The sequence below is a fragment of the Rhinoderma darwinii genome, chromosome 1 (assembly GCF_050947455.1).
Source record: "Rhinoderma darwinii isolate aRhiDar2 chromosome 1, aRhiDar2.hap1, whole genome shotgun sequence".
Classification (NCBI taxonomy): domain Eukaryota; kingdom Metazoa; phylum Chordata; class Amphibia; order Anura; family Rhinodermatidae; genus Rhinoderma; species Rhinoderma darwinii.
The window spans coordinates 267,597,627-267,618,610 of NC_134687.1; the positions used below are offsets into that span (position 1 = coordinate 267,597,627).

Here is a 20,984-nt window from a genome sequence, read left to right on the forward strand (position 1 = left end):
TCATCTTCTGCAATGCGCCCAAGTACCTAATGTGAAGCTTCTCGACATTGCCCATCTAGTAGCTCGGGCTTTGGCTTCTACCATTGCTATCCGCAGGACAACCTGGCTTAGTTTGGTCTGCAGATACTGCTTCCAAGTGGTTCCTGACAATGCTTCCTTTTTCATGTTCCTGTCTTTTTGGTACCAAATTAGACCAAATCATCTCAGAGGCTACTTATGGCAAGAGCACCCACCTCTTCCAAAACCAGGTCAAGCTCCTATTAAGAAGGCCGGTCCTCGTTTTTGTTACTTTCGTGGCCTCTTCAACCCTGTTTTTCAGACCGCTGTCTCTCACCATGACTAGAAGGCCAAACCTTCCTTTAAGGCTCACCCATCCTGGCGACCGCAACCTCAGTCTAATACTGGGTTCACACACCTTATTTACGGACGTAATTCGGGCCTTTTAGCCTCGAATTACGTCCGAAAATACGGCTTTAAATCGTCGGCAAACATCTACCCATTCATTTGAATGGGCTTTACAATGTTCTGTGCCGACGGTCAAAGAAGTGCATGTAACTTCTTGAGACGTACTTGGAGCCGTTTTCCATTGACTCCATGGACAAACAGCTCCAATTACGTCCGTAAAGCGCCTGCACATGCCATTTACGTCTGAAATTCCGGAGCTGTTTTCTCCTGAAAACAGCTCCGTAATTTCAGCCGTAACGGTGGCTGCCGTGTGAACATATCCTAAGGCTTAAGCCGGTAGTCCACTTTTGCCTGAAGGTACGCTCGATTCAGTAAGAGTAGGGGGCAGGCTTCTGCACTTCAAGGACGTCCTGGCTTTCACATTTCAGACGCCTGGGTTCAGGAAGTGGCTTATGTCAATCACCAGGGCAGAGCTTGCAGCGCGGCAGTGGAACTTCTCATCTGAGCGGTAGATCACTTTCCTGTTCTGACAGCAGTATGCGTTCCCCGGCTCGCAGACTTTCTTAGTCGCTAAAAGGTGAATCCATGGGAGTGGTCCCTTTACCGGGTGGTTATTATAAACCAGATATGACTCAGATGGGGCCAACCGGATGTGTATCTGATGGCGTCCCGGTTAATTTATCCGGTTCCCTGCTTAATCTCATGAGCCCGTGATCCAGAAGCCTACACTGTGGATGCTCCCGTGGCTGTGAACCAGCTTCCAACTTCTGTTTGTGTTTCCCCCTCTGCCTCTCCTGCCTAGGCTTCTCCGACGGCTCAAGGCCGGGATTCCCACATTGGCCGCGTTTGCTGTTAGTACGCGGACGTAGTGTCACTACTTTCTTCCTGGAGATCGGATCCCTTGTTCATCCTCCTGGCGGAACCCAGGAAAGGACTGGTGGCCTCTAAGGCCACCATCACTTGCTGAATTCGAATGACTATTTGCGAGGCTTAACTGGTTTGGAGGAAGGTTCCCCCTTTTCGTATCATGGCCCACTACCAGAGCGGCTGGGGCTTCCTAGACTGTGTGCCATCGGGCCTCTGCCGTTTAGGTGTGCAAGGTGGTCACATGGTCTTCCTTGCACACTTGTCGTGTTTTATCTTTATCAGGTGCACACCTTTGCCTCTGGGTCACAAGGTCTTGCAGGCATCTGTGAAATAGGTGACCATGTCCTGCAATCTCACACTCACCCTTGGACTGCTCTAGGATGTCACACTGTCTGTGTACCCCAATGACAAAAAGAAAAACGAATAAACTGCAATGTGTGAAGGCCTAACCCTTATTAATAATTTTAGAAACTTCTACTACGTTAACTAAAACTTATTTTTTTTTTTTTTTTTTTGTGTGGATCTAGTTGACTATTTATGGCATCAGTTAAAGAGTCTCTGTCACCAGATTTTACAGCCCCTATCTGCTATTGCAGCAGATAGGCGCTGCAATGTAGATTACAGTAACGTTTTTATTTTTAAAAAACGAGCATTTTTGGCCAAGTTATGACCATTTTCGTATTTATGCAAATGAGGCTTGCAAAAGTACAACTGGGCGTGTTGAAAAGTAAAAGTACAACTGGGCGTGTATTATGTGCGTACATCGGGGCGTGTTTACTACTTTTACTAGCTGGGCTTTCTGATGAGAAGTATCATCCACTTCTCTTCAGAACGCCCAGCTTCTGGCAGTGCAGATCTGTGACGTCACTCACAGGTCCTGCATCGTGTCGGCACCAGAGGCTACAGTTGATTCTGCAGCAGCATCAGCATTTGCAGGTAAGTAGCTACATCGACTTACCTGCAAACGTCGATGCTGCTGCAGAATCATCTGTAGCCTCTGGTGTCGATGTGTCCTCGCTCGTCTGACACAATGCAGGACCTGTGAGTGACGTCACAGCGTGATCTCTGGAGAACACGGCTGTGTCTGCACTGCCAGAAGCTGGGCGTTGTGAAGAGAAGTGGATGATACTTCTATGCACAACGCCCAGCTAGTAAAAGTAGTAAACACGCCCCGATGTACACACAATACACGCCCAGTTGTACTTTTACTTTTCAACACGCCCAGTTGGACTTTTGCAAGCCTCATTTGCATAAATACGAAAATGGTCATAACTTGGCCAAAAATGCTCGTTTTTTAAAAATAAAAACGTTACTGTAATCTACATTGCAGCGCCTATCTGCTGCAATAGCAAATAGGGGTTGCAAAATCTGGTGACAGAGCCTCTTTAATAAAAAATCTTTTTCATCCATTCGAAATGTAATTCCTTTCTCTTTAGTGATCGTGATAACATTTATTTTTTTAAATTAGTTTATTCAAAATTTGTTGTACATACAAAGTATGACGGCAATTGGATAATGCATGACTGTATCAGCAATGACGGTACATAAGCGGTGTGAGATATCAACCGTAATATACAGTCACATGTATAGCTATTGCCAATCATACAGTAAAGTACAGGAATAATCCCAGTTATTTCACAGATGTTAACCTAAAACAAGTAAACAAACAAAACAAGTCGCCTATGTCTCATTATAAGGTCACAAATATTAGTACATCATACCTCATCAGAGGACAAGGAAGCTGGATTGCCTCACAGCGGGAAGAGGGCAAACATCAGGAATAGCCATGGCGGCCAACCACTGCCCCCACACTCCCTGAAATTTGTCTGGACAGCCTCTGTGGGAATATACCAGCTGTTCATAAGTAACAACCGTATCGATCAACTATTTCCATGAGGCTATCGATGGAGCTGTATCTGCCATCCAATGCATGGCTATAATTTTCCTAGTACTTAAAGGAACAGTGTCACCCAAAAAAATATTTTTATATCAGTTTGATGTTAGTGTTTTATTAAAAACGTTTGTATTTATTTGTGTGTTTGTGTGTTACTTTTTTTTATTTTTACACTTTTTCTTCCCTATGGGGGCTGCCATTTTTTTTCCCATTTCTGTATGTGTCGATTAACGACACATACAGACATGGAATACGGCAGCTCCAGTCCCATAGGGACTGCGAACGGGGCCCGTTCCATCCACTATGGTGTATGCCGTCTGTGTGGGAACGGCGCATGCGCCGCTCCCACACAGTCCAATTTGAAATGCGCGCCGTCCGGCGCCATTTTCCTGTGGACCGGAAGTCGCGGCCGGACAGTAAGATTACTACTTCCGGTCGCGGCTTCCGGACTTGTGCACATGGAGCAGCGGCAGCAGACGGAGCGGACGGTCCGGAGGGAGCGGCGGCGACTGGAGCAGGTAAGTGATTTCTATGTATGTTCGTGTTTTACTGTGTGTTTACTAGTGTATGTTAACCTACTACACTGTGTGTTAGCTCAAAAAATGGCGACACACAGTGTAGGAGGTTAGACCGTTCAATCCCCTCGTTTCTCCCGGCACTAGCCAGGATAAAGGAGGGGGGGATTCTGAGAGCTCACTAGAGCGAGGGATTTTTTCCCAATTTTGCAGCATAAAGCAATGTGGTTGCTTTACCACATGCAATGCTGCAATTTTTGGAATTGCTCCATCTAGTGATCAGCAATGGGAAATATTATAAATTAGAATCCAATTAATAATATTTCCTGACTCGTGAAAAAAATAATAAAAAATTAGAACAATGTTTAATCACCCACACACTAATTGTTTAACTAAAAAAAAAAAAAAAAAAATTTTTTGCTAACATATTCCCTTTAAGCAGAACTCTCCTTGCTGCAGGAAAGCTTCCTGGGATGACGTTTCATGCCATGTGACCGCTGCAGCCAATCTCAGGCTGCAGCGTCGCACTGCTTGCAACGTCCTCTTAGCGGGAGTTCACACTGTTTTTTGGCGAGTTTTTTTCACGCGGAAACTGCGCCGCAAAACGCACCAAAAAACATCCGAAGATGCCTCCCATTTATTTCAATGGGAGGCAGAGGCGGTTTTTCCCGCGAGCGGAAGAAACTGCTCGCTGTAAAAAGGGATATGCCCTATCTTCGGGCGTTTACGCCTCTGGCCTCCCATTCACCTAAATGGGATGCAGAGAAAGCGTATTTCGCGGCGTTTTATGCCCGCGGCGCTGGATGGTGTGCAGGCAGAGGAAAATCTGCCTCAAAATTCCAAACGGAATTTTTAAGCAGATTTTCCGCCTGCAAAACACTGTGTGAACCCAGCCTTAGGAGGCCGGACTACGCGCAGAGGAGGTTGTAAGTATGAGTTCTTTTTTTCCACAGTTGAAATTCCATTTCTGGTGCGGTTTTTTGGACTGAATGTGCTGTGGGTTCCAGGTCTGATACGCTCCTCCGTGTTTTTTACGCAGCGTGTTCGGCCTGTGGGAACCCAGCCTTAAGGCTGGTATTGCAGCTCAGCTACGTTCAAAATTATGTGAATAAGCCCTTCACTGATAACTTAATTTCTTTCTGGTAGTCTTTAGCCAAAAATAATTCCCTCCAAAATAAAAAGGTCAATTGCTGAACTTCCAAGAAGTATTGTTTGATTTGCTTCTCTGTCTGCAATATTGGCGCAAGGGCTAAGATCGCTTGCTCTGTTTTTTTTGTTTTTTTTTAAGGTTCCGTGAGTTTAATTTGGTTGTACATTTAGGCTATGTAGTAATCTTATAAATTTAAGAGATCTATTTATTCATCTTATGTTGATCTTTCTGCCTAATATTTTGCTTCACAAGTTACTTTTTTGTAAGATGCCTCATACAGTAAAGGAAATATAGATTTAATATTTTCATATATTAAATAGTTGTCTATTTATTAATGTAGATATGTCTGCTTTGTGCTAGGTGTCCCCAGTGAAGATTTGCGACTTTGACCTTGGCAGTGGGATCAAGTTGAATAGTGATTGTTCACCAATATCCACGCCTGAGCTTTTAACTCCGGTAAAATTACAGCTTTTATCATTTATTTTTTTTCTTATAACTGACAACCTAAAAGTTAAAGGGTAACTAAACGTTCAACAAACTTCTGACATGTTATAGTAACATGTCAGAAGTTTTGATTGGTGGGGGTCCGAGCACAGAGACCCCCACCAATCGCTAAAACTAAGCAGCAGAAGCGCTCGTGTGAGCGCAGGGCCGCTTAGTTTCTGTTTGGCTTCTTCGGGAAAGCCGATGTAGCGGTGTACAGGCTCATACTACTGAGCCCGTACACAGCTACATCGATTTCCGGAAAAGCCGAACAGAAAAAAAGCGGCTCAATGCAAACACGAGCGCTTCTGCTGCTTAATTTTAACGATTGGTGGGGGTCTCTGTGCTCGGACCCCCACCAATCAAAACTTCTGACATGTTACTATAACACGTCAGAATTTTGAGCATTTAGTTACCCTTTTAAAAATGTGTTAGCCAGGTGCTAGCTTTTGACCCATAATTTGTTTGTTTGCTTAATTCCCATGACAAGCTATACAGTTTGGCTAGAAGGTGTAAATTGGTGGTTATACAGTTTCCTGTGTCTCTGATTATTCGTCTCACATTCATAAATTTAAGACCAGAATTCTCTAGCTCAAAGAAAAGAATGAGGGGCCTGAATATGCTTTAATATTCCCCACTAAAATGCATGTTTCACATGGTTAAAAAATGTTTACTCATTCTCCAGTAAAATGGCTGATTGCCTGGACAAAGATTTTTTAAAGTCTGTGTAATGCGTATTCATTTATTTCTGTGTTTATTGAAATTCTAATCAGATTGGGTTGGCTACGTAGAACTTGTGCCTTTGTTGCGTATTAAAAGGTGAGAAGTGGGTTCAAAGTAGCCCCCTTTTTGCTTTGATGACCGCTTTGCACACTAGGCATTCTCTCAATCGGCTTCAAGAGTTAGTCACCTGGAATGGTTTGCCAACAGTGTTGGAGTTCCCAGAGGTGTTTAGCACTTGTTGGCTGCTTTTCCTTCATTCTGCGGTAGAACTTATCCCAAAAGATCTCAATTGGGTTTAGGTTGGGTGATTGTGGAGTCCATGTCATGTAACACAACACGGAATCACTCTCCTCCTTGGTCAAATAGCCCTTACATAGCCTGAAGGTGTGTTTGGGGTCATTTGTCCTGTTGAAAAACAAATGATGGTACTACTAAGCGCAAACCAGAATGGTTTGGTAGCCATCCTGGTTAAGTGTTCCTTTGAATTGAGTAACTCTGCCACCAACAAAGCACCATCACACCCATGCTTCACAGTGGGAACCACACATGTGGAAACCATCCGCTCGCTACCTCTACATCTAACCAAGACATGGCGGTTAGAACCAAAAATCTTTACATTTGGACTCAGACTAAAGTACAGATTTCCACTTGTCTAATGTCCATTCCTTGTGTTTCTTGGCCCAAGCAATTCTCTTTGTTGTGGTGGTTGCGTCAATTTGACCATTAATTCCTGATTCTTGCAGTCTTCTCTAAATAGTTCATGTTGAGATGTGTCTGGTACTTGGTCTGTGTGAAGCATTTATGTGGGCTCTATTCTAAGGTGCTGTTAATTTGTGACTACTGAGGCTGGTAACTCTAATGAATTTATCCTCTGCAGCAGAGGTAACGCCTTCCTTTGCTGGGGCAGTCCTCACGAGAGCCAGTTCAATCATAGCTTTTTGATGGTTTTATGACCACTTGAGGATAGCTCCGAAGTTGTTTAAATTTTCTTGAGATTGACTGAGCATGTCTTAAAGCAACGATGGACTGTCGTTTATCTTTACTTAGTTGAGTGGTTCTCGTCATAATGTGGATTAGAACAGTAGTTGAATAGTGCTAAACACTATGGAAGTGTGTACCAATCCTACCTCTGCACAACCCAACTGATGGTCTCAAACACATTATGAATGCAAGATGTAACGCAAATTAACCCCTTCCCGACATCCGACATATATATATACGGCGCTGCTGGGAAGGTGTTCCCGCAAAGCGCAGTACAGTTACGGCGCGGTGATGGTGTGAGCTCAGAAGCAGAGCCGGCACCATCACCACGGGGTGACAGCTGTATTGTACAGCTGGCACCCTCCTGTAACTGCCAGGACCGGAGCTATTCTCCGATCCCGCAGATTAACCCCTCATATGCTGCGCTCAATATTGCGCAGCATCTGATAGGTTTTCAACCCATCGGCAATCTAGTGACGTAATCGCTGGGTTGCTGTGGCAATCGGACGCCAGAAAATGGCGTCCGAGTCTGCCTTGTACGGGAGCCGATGAGGACCCGCCTGCGGCGAGTCCTCATAGGCTTGCTGTCAGTGAATAACTGACAGCGCTAATACACTGCACTACGTATGTAGTGTAGTGTATTAGAGTAGCGATCGGGGCATCAGGCCCTCAAGTCCCCTAGTGGGACAAGTCAAAAAAGTTAAAAAAAATGTGGTAAAACAATAAAAACACACACGTTTCAAATAAAAATAAAGCTAAACTGACTTTTTTCCCATAGTAAGTCTTTTATTGTGGGAAAAATCGTAAAAATGTAAAAAAAAACTATACATAATTGGTATCGCCGCGTCCTTAACGACCCAAACTACAAAACTATTATGTCATTTATCCCGCACGGTGAACGCCGTAAAAAAAAAACATGAAAAACCACGCCAGAATCTTTGTTTTTAGGTCACATCTCCTTCCAAAAAATGCTATAAAAAGTGATCAAAAAGTCACATTTACTCCAAAATAGTACTAATAAAAACGGCAATCTATCCCGCAAAAAATAATCCCTGACACCGCTTTGTGCACGCAAAAAGAAAAAAGTTATGGGTTTTAGAATATGGCGACAGAAAACAAATGATTTTATAAAAAAAGTGATTTTATTATGCAAAAGCTGCAATACATAAAAAAACTATATAAATTTGGTATCGCCGTAATCGTATCGACCCACAGAATAAAGCTAACATGTAATTTAGGGCGCACTGTGGATACCGATAAAAAAAACAATAAAAAACGATTCCAGAATTGCTTGTTTTTGGTAATTTCCTTTACCAAAAAATGAAATAAAAAGTGATCAAAAAGTCGTATGTGTTCTAAAATGGTACCAACAAAATCTACAGCCCGTCTCGCAAAAAACAAGCCCGCACACGGCTCAATCAACTGAAAAATAAAAAAGTTATGGCACTAGTAATGCGATGATGAAAAAACATCTCAATGCGCAGGCCGGAGGGGAACATTCCTTCAGTTTCAGGGCCCTAGCATTTAGGAACTAGGAAAGGGAAGGGACATGGCACATCCGCTGGAAGCGAGGGTGCCCGTATTATACCAGCGCAAAACTTTCCCAGCAATATTTCCCAAACTACGAAGGAGAAAAAGTCCCCAAAAGGTGCAGAGCGTTACAAAAGGGGGATAAGAAAGAAAACGGTTTATCAGTGTGACACCAGCCTGTGCATAACGGATTGCTTCACATCGTAACACACATCTATGGATAATTGTATTATTTACCCCATTATTATACCCTCTTATTATGCCCTGATGTACTCCGCACAGCTTACATATGCCACCACATTATAAACTGAAATACCAGCAAAACCCCAAACAGAACTACTACATAGCAAAATCCATGCTCAAAATGGCGGTCTTTCCGTTCTTAGCCCTACAGTGTGCCAAAACAGCAGTTTATGGCCACAACTAAGGCATTACCATACCCGGGAGAACCCGCTTAACAATTTATGGGGTAAGATTCTCTAGGGGCACAACGTATTGTGCGGTGAATGGGCATATCAGTGGAAAAATTGCAATTTTCACTTTGCACCATCCATGGCGTATTCATTTCTGAAAAACACCTGTGGAGTCTAAATTCTCACTACACCCCTTGATAAATGCCTTTAGGGGTGTAGTTTCTAAAACGGGGTCACTTTTGTTTGGTACATCAGTGGTTTTGCAAATGCAACATTGCGTCCGCAAACCATTCCAGCAAAATCTACGCTCCAAAAGATAAATACCGCTCCTTTTCTTCTGAATGCTCCCATATATGTAAACAGACGATTATAACCACATATGGGGTCTAACCGTACTCTGGAGAAATTTCTTTACAAATGTTGGGGTGCTTTTTCTTCTCTATTCCTTGTAAAAATGAAAAACGTTGCTCTAAAACGACATCTTGTTGGGAAAAAAAATATATATTTTTCATTTTCATGGCTTAATTCTAATTAATTCAGCAAAAAACCTTTTGGGATCAAAATTTTCACTATATCCCTAGACTCCTCAGGGGGTGCAGTTTCCCAAATGGAGTCACTTTTGGGTTGTGTCCACTGTACTAGTACTACAGGGGCTCAGCAAATGTGACATGGTGCCCAGAAACCATTCCAAAATCCAAATGGTGCTCCTTCCATTCTGAGCCCTACCGTGTGTCCAAACAGATGTTTATGACCACACGTGGGGTATTGCGTTACAAATGTTGCGGTGCTTTTTCTTCTTCAGTCCTTGTGGAAATGAAAAAAAAAAAAATACCTAAACCTACATTTTCGTTGAAAAAATGTACATTTTCATTTTTACGGCCTACTTCCAATAAGTTCTGTAAAACATCTGTGAGGTCAAACTGCTCACTGTACCCCTAGATAATTTCCTCATAGGGTGTAGTTTCCAAAATGTTTTGTCCCCTCAGGGGCTTTGCAGATGCGACATGGCCTCCGCAAACCATTCCTGCTAAATTTGAGTTCCAAAAGCCAAATGTCTCTCTTTCCCTTCTCAGCCCTGCCGTGTGTCCAAACAGCCGGTTATTACCACATGTGGGGTACTGTTTTACTCGGGAGAAATTTCTTTACAAATTTCATGGTGCTTTTTCTCCTTTAGTCCTTGTGGAAATGAAAAAAAATTGGCTAAACCTACATTTTATTTGAAAAAATTTAGATTTTCATTTTCACAGCCTATTTCCAAAAATTTCTGCAAAAAACCTGTGGGGTCAAAATGCTCACTATAGCCCTAGATAATTTCCTCAAGGGGTACAGTTTCCAAAATGGGGTCACTTATTGGGGGTTTCCACTGTTTTGTCCCCTCAGGGGCTTTGCAAATGTGACATGGCCTCCGCAAACCATTCCTGCTAAATTTGAGCTCCAAGAGCCAAATGGCGCTTTTTCCCTTCTAAGCCCTGCCGTGTGTCTAAACAGCCGTTTATGACCACATGTGGGGTATTGTCTTACTCGGGAGAAATTGCTCAACAAATGTTGTGGTGCTTTTTCTACTTTAGTTCTTTTGGAAATTAAAAAAAATTAGCTAAACGTACATTTTATTTGAAAAAAATGTAGATTTTCATTTTCATGGCCTAGTTCCAAAAAATGTTGCAAAAAAACTGGTGGGTCAAAATGCTTTCTACACCCCTAAATAAATCCCTCGAGGGCTGTAGTTTCCCAAATGGGGTCACTTTTGGGGGGTTTCCACTGTTTTAGTTCCACAAGACCTCTTCAAAGCTGACATGGTGCCTAAAATATATTCTAATAAAAAGGAGGCCCAAAATCCACTAGGTGCTACTTTTGCTTCGGAGGCCGGTGCTTCAGTCCAGTAGCACACTAAAGCCACATGTGGGATATTTCCTAATACTGGTGAACCTGGGCAATAAATATTGAGTTTCATTTCTCTGGTAAAACCTTCTGTGGTACAAAAAAAAATGGATTCAAAATGAATTTCTGGAAAAAATAATGAACTTTGTAAATTTCACCTCTACTTTGCCTTAATTCCTGCGCAATGTCTAAAGGCTTAAAGGGGTTTTCCAGAAGTAAAAAATTACTTTTAATTAAACTAAACAATAAAAAACATTTAACTTTGTAATGTACTTACGTTTGATTAGCTGGCTGTATCGTCGTATCCCCTCTTCCGTCACGTGACCGCTTGTCCATGTAAAATTTGCACTTCCTGTGCATACCCGTCCATTCGCGCCTAACTTCCGGTTTGCGGTTTCCGGTTTTCAGTGTACGGGTACGTCATAACTGTACCACGTGTTTTCCCCATCTGCTTAGAGCATGCGTGGTTGTGTCTACCACGCATGCTCTGTTAAATGGTATGGCTGCGTCTTCAGCAGCAGTTTCATTGCGCATGCGCAAGTTTTAGTATGTGGTATCGGTGTGCACTGTGATGGCCGTGTCTACTGTAGCTCGCTCTCTCCTTCTCCTCCTCACAGTCCGAAGCGCATGTGAGGAGGAGGAGGGTGTTTATTTGGTCACTGTAGGAGCGTAATCCCCAAGCCCGGGTTTGGGGATTCCGCTCCAGGAGAAGTCACAGACTTCACTGTGTCCATATATGGACACAGTGACTTCTGAAGCGGAATCACCGGCGAATTGGCCGGGGATTCCGCTCCAAGAGAAGTCACAGACTTCACTGTGTCCATATATGGACAGTGACGTCAGAGACTAATGAAGCGGAATCCCCGACGATGTGGCCGGGGATTCCGCTCCAAGAGAAGTCACAGACTTCACTGTGTCCATATATGGACAGTGACGTCAGGGACTAATGAAGCGGAATCCCCGCCGATGTGGCCGGGGATTCCGCTCCAGGAGAAGTCACTGACTTCACTGTGTCCATATATGGACAGTGACGTCAGTGACTTCTGAAGCGGAATCCCCGCCGATGTGGCCGGGGATTCCGCTCCAGGAGAAGTACCTCACTTCACTGTTCATATATGGACAGTGAAGTGAGAGATTTCTCCAGAGCCGTCCCCTACAGGAAAGTAGGGGGGTGGCATTGCCTACAGGGGGGGCTATGTGGCATTACCTACAGGGGGGGCTATGTGGCATTACCTACAGGGGGGGCTATGTGGCATTACCTACAGGGGGGGCTATGTGGCATTACCTACAGGGGGGGCTATGTGGCATTACCTACAGGGGGGGCTATGTGGCATTACCTACAGGGGGGGCTATGTGGCATTACCTACAGGGGGGGCTATGTGGCATTACCTACAGGGGGGGCTATGTGGCATTACCTACAGGGGGGGCTATGTGGCATTACCTACAGGGGGGGCTATGTGGCATTACCTACAGGGGGGGCTATGTGGCATTACCTACAGGGGGGGCTATGTGGCATTACCTACAGGGGGGGCTATGTGGCATTACCTACAGGGGGGGCTATGTGGCATTACCTACAGGGGGGGCTATGTGGCATTACCTACAGGGGGGGCTATGTGGCATTACTTACAGGGGGCTGTGTGGCATTACTTACAGAGGGGCTGTGTGGCATTGCCTACAGGGGGGCTGTGTGGCATTACCTACAGGGGGGCTGTGTGGCATTACCTACAGGGGGGCTGTGTGGCATTACCTACAGGGGGGCTGTGTGGCATTACCTACAGGGGGGCTGTGTGGCATTACCTACAGCGGGGATGTGTGGCATTACCTACAGCGGGGATGTGTGGCATTACCTACAGCGGGGATGTGTGGCATTACCTACAGCGGGGATGTGTGGCATTACCTACAGCGGGGATGTGTGGCATTACCTACAGCGGGGATGTGTGGCATTACCTACAGCGGGGATGTGTGGCATTACCTACAGGGGGCTGTGGCAGTATCTATAGAAGGTAGTGTGTGGCATTATCTACAGGGGGCAGTGTGTGGCAGGAAATTGACAAATGAAATTCATCCGTTTTTAAAACGGACAAGGAAAAAAATGGGTACAAAACGGGTTAAAAGTGAAAGCATGGCCCGGAACGTGAACATACCCTGACATTTATCAGGCTGTGGAAGGGGCGGGTGAGGGAGACGGGTGCCTGTACTTAGATCAGGGATAGATGGAGACACAAAGGATAATGATGATTATTACTGTGTTAGGGCTTATTCAGACGAACGTGTAATACGTCCGTGCAACGCGTGTGATTTTCACGCGCCTCGCACGGACCTATATTAGTCTATGGGGCCGTGCAGACTGTCAGTGAGTTTCATGCAGCGTGTGTCCGCTGCGTAAAACTCACGACATGTCCGATATTTGTGTTTTCACGCATCACGCACCCATTGAAGTCAATGGGTGCGTGAAAATCAATCGCAGCACACGGAAGCACTTCCGTGGTACGCGCGTGATTCGCGCAACAGCAGTAAAAAGTATGAATGAAAACAGAAAAGCACCACGTGCTTTTCTGTTTACAAACATATAAACAGTGTCATAATGATGGCGGCTGCGCGAAAATCACACAGCCACACATCATACGCGGCTGACACACGGAGCTGTTATGTACCTTTTGCGCGCACAAAACGATGTGTTTTTTGCGCAAGCAAAAGGCACACGCTGGTGTAATCCGGCCTCAGACAGTGTGCAGGGAGGGAGGAGCGTCTGCCTGTAATCTGTAATTAGAGCAGGGAAGGACCATGTGACCATAGAGGGGCGTGGCAGTATGCAAATAGCTGAGGTGCTTTGGAGGAAGGGGGAGGATGCAACTGTCTCCTCAGATGCAGCCGGGGATCATGGGTATAGTGGGTTACAAGACAGGAAACAGCCAGTAAGGGATGTAAACAAACAGCAAGGGATGTAAACAAACAGAAAAAGCAGCAGTGACGATGGAAATCACACAGAAACTGGTTAGAAGTTTAATAGGGGGTATTAGGGAAGGCAAATCAAGGCTGGGGGACATTTTTTAGAATTTTTTTTTTTCCTGGACAACCCCTTTAAGAAACTTTCTAAAGACTGTTTTGAATACTTTGAGGGGTGCAGTCTTTAAAATGGGGTGACTTATTGGGGGTTTCTAATATCTAAGGACCTCAAACCACTTCACAACTTAACTGGCCCCTGTAAAAATAGCATTTTGAAATTTTCTTGAAAAATGTGAGAAATTGCTGCTAAAGTTCTAAGCCTTGTAACGTCCTAGAAAAATAAAAGGATGTTCAAAAAACGATGCCAAACTAAAGTAGACATATGGGAGATGTTAATTGGTAACTATTTTGTGTGGTATAACTGTCTGTCTTACAAGCAGATACATTTAAATTGAGAAAAATGCTAATTATTGCAATTTTTTGCTAAATTTTGGTGTTTTTCACAAATACTGAATGTATCGGGCAAATTTTGCCAGTAACAAAGTCAAATGTGTCACGAGAAAACAGTCTCAGAATCACTTGGATAGGTAAAAGCATTCCGGAGTTATTACCACATAAAGTGACATGTCAGATTTGAAAAATGAGGCTCTGTCAGGAAGGTCAAAAGAGGGAAGGGGTTAAGTCTTGACAAGGCATCTCATATTAACGACGGGGATTGTGATTTAATCTCACTATGGGGTCAAAGCTTTTGGAAAAACAACGATTCCTCTATCTTTTGGGTGATTTTGTTTTTACGGCGTTCACTGTGCGGTAAAACGGCATGTTAACTTCATTCTGCGGGTCAATAGGTTTACGATGATACCAAATATATAGATTTCAAATCCGACATGTTTCACTTTATGTGGTAATTAATAACTTCAGAATGCTTTTACCTATCCAAGCGATTCTAAAAATGTTTTCTCGTGACACATTGGACTTTACTGTCCAAATTTGCTCAATACCTTCAGTATTGCGAAAATTTGCATTTTTCTCAATTTAAAAGTATCTGCTTGTAACACAGGCATACCACACAAAATTGTTGCTAATTAACATCCCCCATATGTCTACTTTATGTTTGCATCGTTTTTTGAACATCCTTTTATTTTTATAGGACGTTACAAGGCTTTGCACTTTAGCAGCAATTTCTCACGTTTTCAAGAAAATTTCAAAAGGCTGTTTTTACAGGGGCCAGTTCAGTTGTGAAGTGGCTTTGAGGTACTTATATATTAGAAACCCCCAAAAACTCACCCCATTTAAAAAATTTCACCCCTCAAAGTATTCAAAACAGCATTTAGAAAATTTCTTAACCCTTTAGACGTTTCACAGGAATTAAAGCAAAGTAGAGGTAAAATGTACAAATTTCATATTTTTCTGCAGAAATAAATTTTTAATCAATTTTTTTTATCTTTTTTTTGTAACACAAAGTTTTACCAGAGAAATGCAACTCAATATTTTTTGCCCAGGTTCTGCAGTTTTAGGAAATATCCCACATGTGGCCCCCGTGCTACTGGATTGTAGCACCAGCCTCCGAAGCAAAGGAGCAACTAGTGGATTTTGGGGCCTTATTTTTATTAGAATATATTTTAGACACCATGTCCAAAAGTGACCCTATTTTGGAAACTACACAACAAAGAAAATTAGCTAGGGGTATAGCAAGCATTTTGACCGCACAGGTTTTTTACAGCAATTATCGGAAGTAGGCTGTGAAAATTAAAAATTTATATTTTTCCCTAGATATGCCATTTCAGTGGCAAATTTGTCGTGCCCAGCTTGTGCCACTAGAGACACACACCCCAAAAATAGTTATAAGGGTACTCCTGGGTATGGCGATGCCATATATGTGGAAGTAAACTGCTGTTTGGGTACCCCGTAGGGTTCAGAGGGGAGGGAGCACCATTTAGCTTTTGGAGGGCGGATTTTGCTTGGTAGTAGTTTTGTTTGAGTATTGCTGGTGTTTCCGTTTATAATGTGGGGATACATGTAAGCTTGGCAGAGTACATCAGGAGCATAGTCAGGTGGTATAATAATGTGATAAAAAAACCACTAACATAATCCATAGATGTGTGTTAGGCTGTGATCGATCCTTTCTGCACAGGCCAGTGTCGCTCTGATAAATGTCCTTTCTTAACCCCCTTTTGGTCCACACTCCGCACCTTTGCAGTTTGGGGAATTTTGCTGGGAAGTGTTGTCCTGGTATAATACGGGCACCGTTGCTTCCAGAGGATATGTTTGGGCCCTACCTTGATGGTTCCCTAATTTTAGGGCCTTGATAAATCTCCTCTTGAAACAGAAGAAATGTTCCCCTCGGGCTGGCACAACCGCATAGTTTTTATTTCCTGACTTATTGGAGCCTTAACTAACTTTATTTTTTCATAGACGTAGTGGTATGAGGGCTGTTTTTTGCGGGACGCACTGTAGTTATTATTGCTACCATTTTGGGGTACATGCGACTTTTTGATCACTTTTTATCCTATTTTTTTGGGAGGCCAGGTAACCAAAAAACCGCAATTCTGGCATCGTTTTTTTTTTATACAGCGTTAACCATGCGTTATAAACTTAATTTTAACTTTATTCTGCGGGTCAGTCTGATTCCGGCGATACCATATTTATAGCACTTTTTATGTTTTATAACATTTTGCACAATAAAATTACTTTTGTAAAAATTTATTTTTTCTGTTGCCATGTTGAGAACCATAACTATTTACCTTTTTTGACGACTGAGCTGTATGAGGGTTTTTTTTGAGAGACAAGCTATAGTTTTTTTATTTTGGACACGTGCGACTTTTTAATCACTTTTTATTAGATTAATTTTAGGGCAAAGTGACCAAAAAACAAATTCTGGTATAGCTTTTTACGGGTGTTTTTTTTTTTTTTTTTTTTTTACGCTGTTCACCGCTTGCAATAAATAATATCATATTTTTATACCTCAGGTCGTTAGTCGCGGCGATATCAAATACGTATGGTTTATTTCTTTATTTTCAATAATAAATGACTTGATAAGGGAACATGGCGATTGTGTTTCATTTTATTATGTTTTCAAACTTATTTTTTTCACTTTTTGTATACTTTTTTTCAAGTCACGTTAGGGGACTTGAAGGTCCAACTGTCCGATTTATTTTTTTTCTAATACATTGCACTACCTACGTAGTGCAATGTATTAGATCTGTCAGTTATTCACTGACAGCAAGCCGATTAGGCTTCGCCTCCCGGCAGGGCCTAGTCGGCTTCCGTAATGGCAGAGCAGGAGGCCATTGTGTCTCCTGTTGCCATAGCAGCAGTCGGCAGCCAGATTGTATGTCAGGGCTGGCGATCTGTTAGCAACCGCTAAGATGCAGCGATAGCTTTCAATCGCTGCATCGAAGGGGTTAATGGCAGGGATCGGAACTAGCTCCGGTTCCTCCCGTTACAGGTGGATGTCCGCTGTAACATACAGCTGACGTCCACCGCTGATGACGCCGGCTCGGCTCCTGAGCCGGTGCCATCTTGCCGGCAGCTACGGAAGCCGTTCATGCTCCGCTGCCGTGCGGGTCGTGAACGACTTCCGTGCTAGGCCGACCGGGAGGCCAGTATTAGGCCTCCGGTTGCCGTTGCAGCCCCTGGAACTCCGGCAATTTCATTGCTGGGGTTCTGATGAGCTGCAAACACCTTAAATGCAGCGATCGAGTTTGAGCGCTGCATTTAAGGGGTTAATGGCGGGGATCAAAGCTAATTTCGGTCCCTGCCATTACAGTCTGTCAGCTGTAATATACCGCTGACATCTGGCGATGATGGTACCAGCCCAGCTTCTAAGCCGGTGCCATGCATTTGGCGTATGGATACGGCGAAATGCGGGAAGCACTAGCTTTCCATGGCGTACCTTTACGTCAAACGTCGGGAAGGGGTAAAAGGAAAAAATTTATTTGTTTAATTCGTCGCCATATAGTGAGAGCCATAACTTTATTTTTATTTTTTTCCCCGTTGATTTGAGCGGTATGAGGGCTTGCTTGTTTGCAGGGCGAGCTGTAGTTACTATTGGTGCTATTTTGGTGTACATAAAACTTTTTGATCACTTTCTTTTCCATTTTTTGTGGGAGATAATGTGACCAAAAAACTGAGATTCTGGCGTTTTTTTTTTCATTACATTTTTTACGGCGTCTACCATGCAGGTAAAATAAGGTATTCTAATAGTTCAGGCTTTTATGAATGCAGCTAAACCGGGTATGTTTCATTTTTTTTATTTTTTTTTACTATATTGTGTTGGGGGGGGGGGGCGCTTAACCTTTTTAAAAATATATATCTATCTCTCTTTATGGGACTTGAACCAGCGATTTGTTGGATCGCTCTTTTGATATAGTGCAATACTAATGTATTGCAGTATATCGTTAATTGACAGTCTACTATGAAGCAGGCCTTCATAGGAGTACAAAGACGGCAGATCTGGGGGCACCCCGCAACCGCTCGAAAACCATCGGTGCCCAGCAATCAGGGGGGGTGCGTTGCAACGTTTCCTACCACTTAGATGCCGTGGTTGCTATTGATATCGGTCGTGTGGGATAACGCTCACTACACTGAAGCGTCGGCTGTAAGGCCTTATTTACACGAGCGTGTGGCCGTTTTTTTTTCACGCTGCACTCATCCCTCCATAGACTCTTATCTATGGGGGATGTGAGACCTCGCGTCCCGCAGCGTAGAGCTTCAAGTTCCAAGATGCGCAACGCTCGTGTGAATCCGGCCTAAGATACAGCGGACACGCTCGTTCTATACTCCATACTCCCCCACCAGACATGCGTCGTGTGCATACATACATACATACATACATACATACATACAAGTTTGTGGATGCAGGATGTCGGAAAGGGGTAAATCTAGTGTTTGAGCCTTTAGCTTTTTTTTGATTAGGCACGACTCTCTCATATCGGGTTTTGAGTGGGAAGGCTTCTCTGAAAAATTCTTATTATATGTGGTTTACCTGCTCCTCTTCATGGCAGATGCTTCTAGATCTTTAGAAGTAGTATTTGAAATTAGGTTTGGGTCTTTTTTTTTTTTTTCGGTAAATTGGCAGAAATCTAATATACTGCCCTTGAATATTGAACTGATATAAAACTTATGGCCTCAGGGTCGCCTCCTTCCTTTTATACATGCGTGTTGTGTTATCTCCTTACAGTGACCAATCCATTTCATGAAAATCATCTTCTGGAAGAGTCTCTCACTTCCGGCTATGGGGTACATAAGTTTACTAAAATTGTTTGTTCTACCTCAACTTTTGGATTTCTTTTTCTTTTTTTCTTTAAAAACTCTTTGATTATGGTTATCAGATTCATGATTCAAAATAAATTAATTTTTTAGAAGTATTTCTATCGAACTTACATGGCATAATCGTAGAATAAGAATGAAAATTGACAAGCTTTGTTCCAGATTGGACTGGGGTGGTCTTGGCATACTCTACTAAAAGTATTATTTCTTTGCCAAATTAGTGATTAAAGGGAAGGTGTCTCTAGAAATTTTTTTTAATTTGTTTTTTTAGTTAAACAGTTATTATATACATGATTAGACATTGTTCTAATTTTTTCACAAGTCAGGAAATATTATAAATTAGATTCTAATTTATAACATTTCCCTGTGCTGGTCACTAGAGGGAGCAATTCCCAAAATTGCAGCATTGGCATGTGGTAAAGCAACCACATTGCTTTATGCTGCAAATTTGGTGTAAACACACACGCTCTAGTGAGCTCACAGAATCCCCCCTTCCTTATCCTGGCTAGTGCCAGGAGAAAGGAGGGGATTGAATGTTCAAACCTCCTACACTGTGTGCCGCCATTTTTTGAGCGAATACACAGTGTAGTAGGCTTACATACAGTGGTAATCACACACTAAAACACGAACATACACAGACATAACTTACCTGCTCCTGCCGCCGCCGCTCCATCCGCTCCTAGTTCTTGCTTCTAATCACATGTCTGGAAGCCGCGACCGGAAGTTGTCATCTTACTGTCCGGCCGCGGCTTCCAGTCCACATGAAAATGGAGCCGGATGTCGCTCGGCCGAAGTCCTTCCATTTGGACTGTGTGTGAGCGGCTCATGCGCCGTTCCCACACAGACGGCGTACACCATAGTGAATGCGAACGGCTTCCGTTCGCATTCTCTATGGGGATGTATGTGCCGTATTCCATCTCTGTATGTGTAGTTAATCGACACGTACAGAGATGAAAAAAAAAATGGCAGCCGCCATAGTGAAGAAAAAGTTAAAAAAAAAAAAAAAAAAAGTAAAACACAAATAAAATTTATTTTAATAAAAACACTAAAAGCAAATTGATGCGAAAAAAATGTTTTTTTAATGACACCCTTCTTTTAAGAGATGTAGGTATCTGGGGTCTGTTCTTAATGGAGTTGATTTTGTCCAGATCAGATATTCTCCTCTACTGGGCTGAGAGACTTTGTCTCATTCATTGTCCTTCGGAATGCTTTCAGACTGCTTGTATTATGTATCTTGGGATTACTCAGACTTTTCCTAAATATTCTTTGTTATACATCATTACTACTTATCCCATATATCTTCTATGGTATGTTATTTACACGGTTTAGTGTGTGTGTGTGTGTGTGTGCGTGTGTGTGTGTAAATATATATTATATAATCTATCTCTTTCTGAGGGCTTATTCAGACGAACGTGTAATACGTCCGTGCAACGCACGGACCTATGTTAGTCTATGGAGCAGTGCAGACAGTCTGATTTTTAAGCAGCGTGTGTCCGCGGCGTAAAAGTCACGACATGTCCGTTCTTAGTGCGTATTTCGCGCAGCACGCACCCATTGAAGTCCCTTCCGTGGGACGCGCATGATTCGCGCAACAGCAGTGAAAAGTATGAATGAAAACAGAAAAGCACCACGTGCTTTTCTGTTACAAACATAAAAACGGAGTGTCATAATGATGGCGGCTGCGCGAAAATCACGCAGCCACGCATCCTATGGTAATGCCACACGGAGCTGTTAAGTGCCTTTTGCGCAAGCAAAACGCAGCATTTTTTGCATTCGCAAAACGCACATGCTCGTGTGAATCCGGCCTAAATCTGTGTTTCTGTATTGATTTGTGCAAAACATGTCGGGTGTGGTGGACTTCCTGGTATTTGTCCTTTCCCCTTTTCTTGGCTCTGACTTCATACCTCGGCTGTTATTCCAATGTGCTT

The 20,984-nt window shown here is 43.2% G+C and overlaps 1 protein-coding gene across 2 annotated transcripts in view; it reads left to right on the forward strand.

The window, feature by feature from the left end:
* The window catches only part of MKNK2 (MAPK interacting serine/threonine kinase 2), a 225,982-nt gene that overhangs the window by 161,085 nt on the left and 43,913 nt on the right, over positions 1–20,984 (forward strand). For both annotated transcript variants that reach the window (XM_075850463.1, XM_075850471.1), the window contains one exon: positions 5,192–5,287. In XM_075850463.1, coding sequence (XP_075706578.1) covers positions 5,192–5,287 — 96 coding nt within the window. The remainder of the gene's footprint in view (positions 1–5,191; positions 5,288–20,984) is intronic.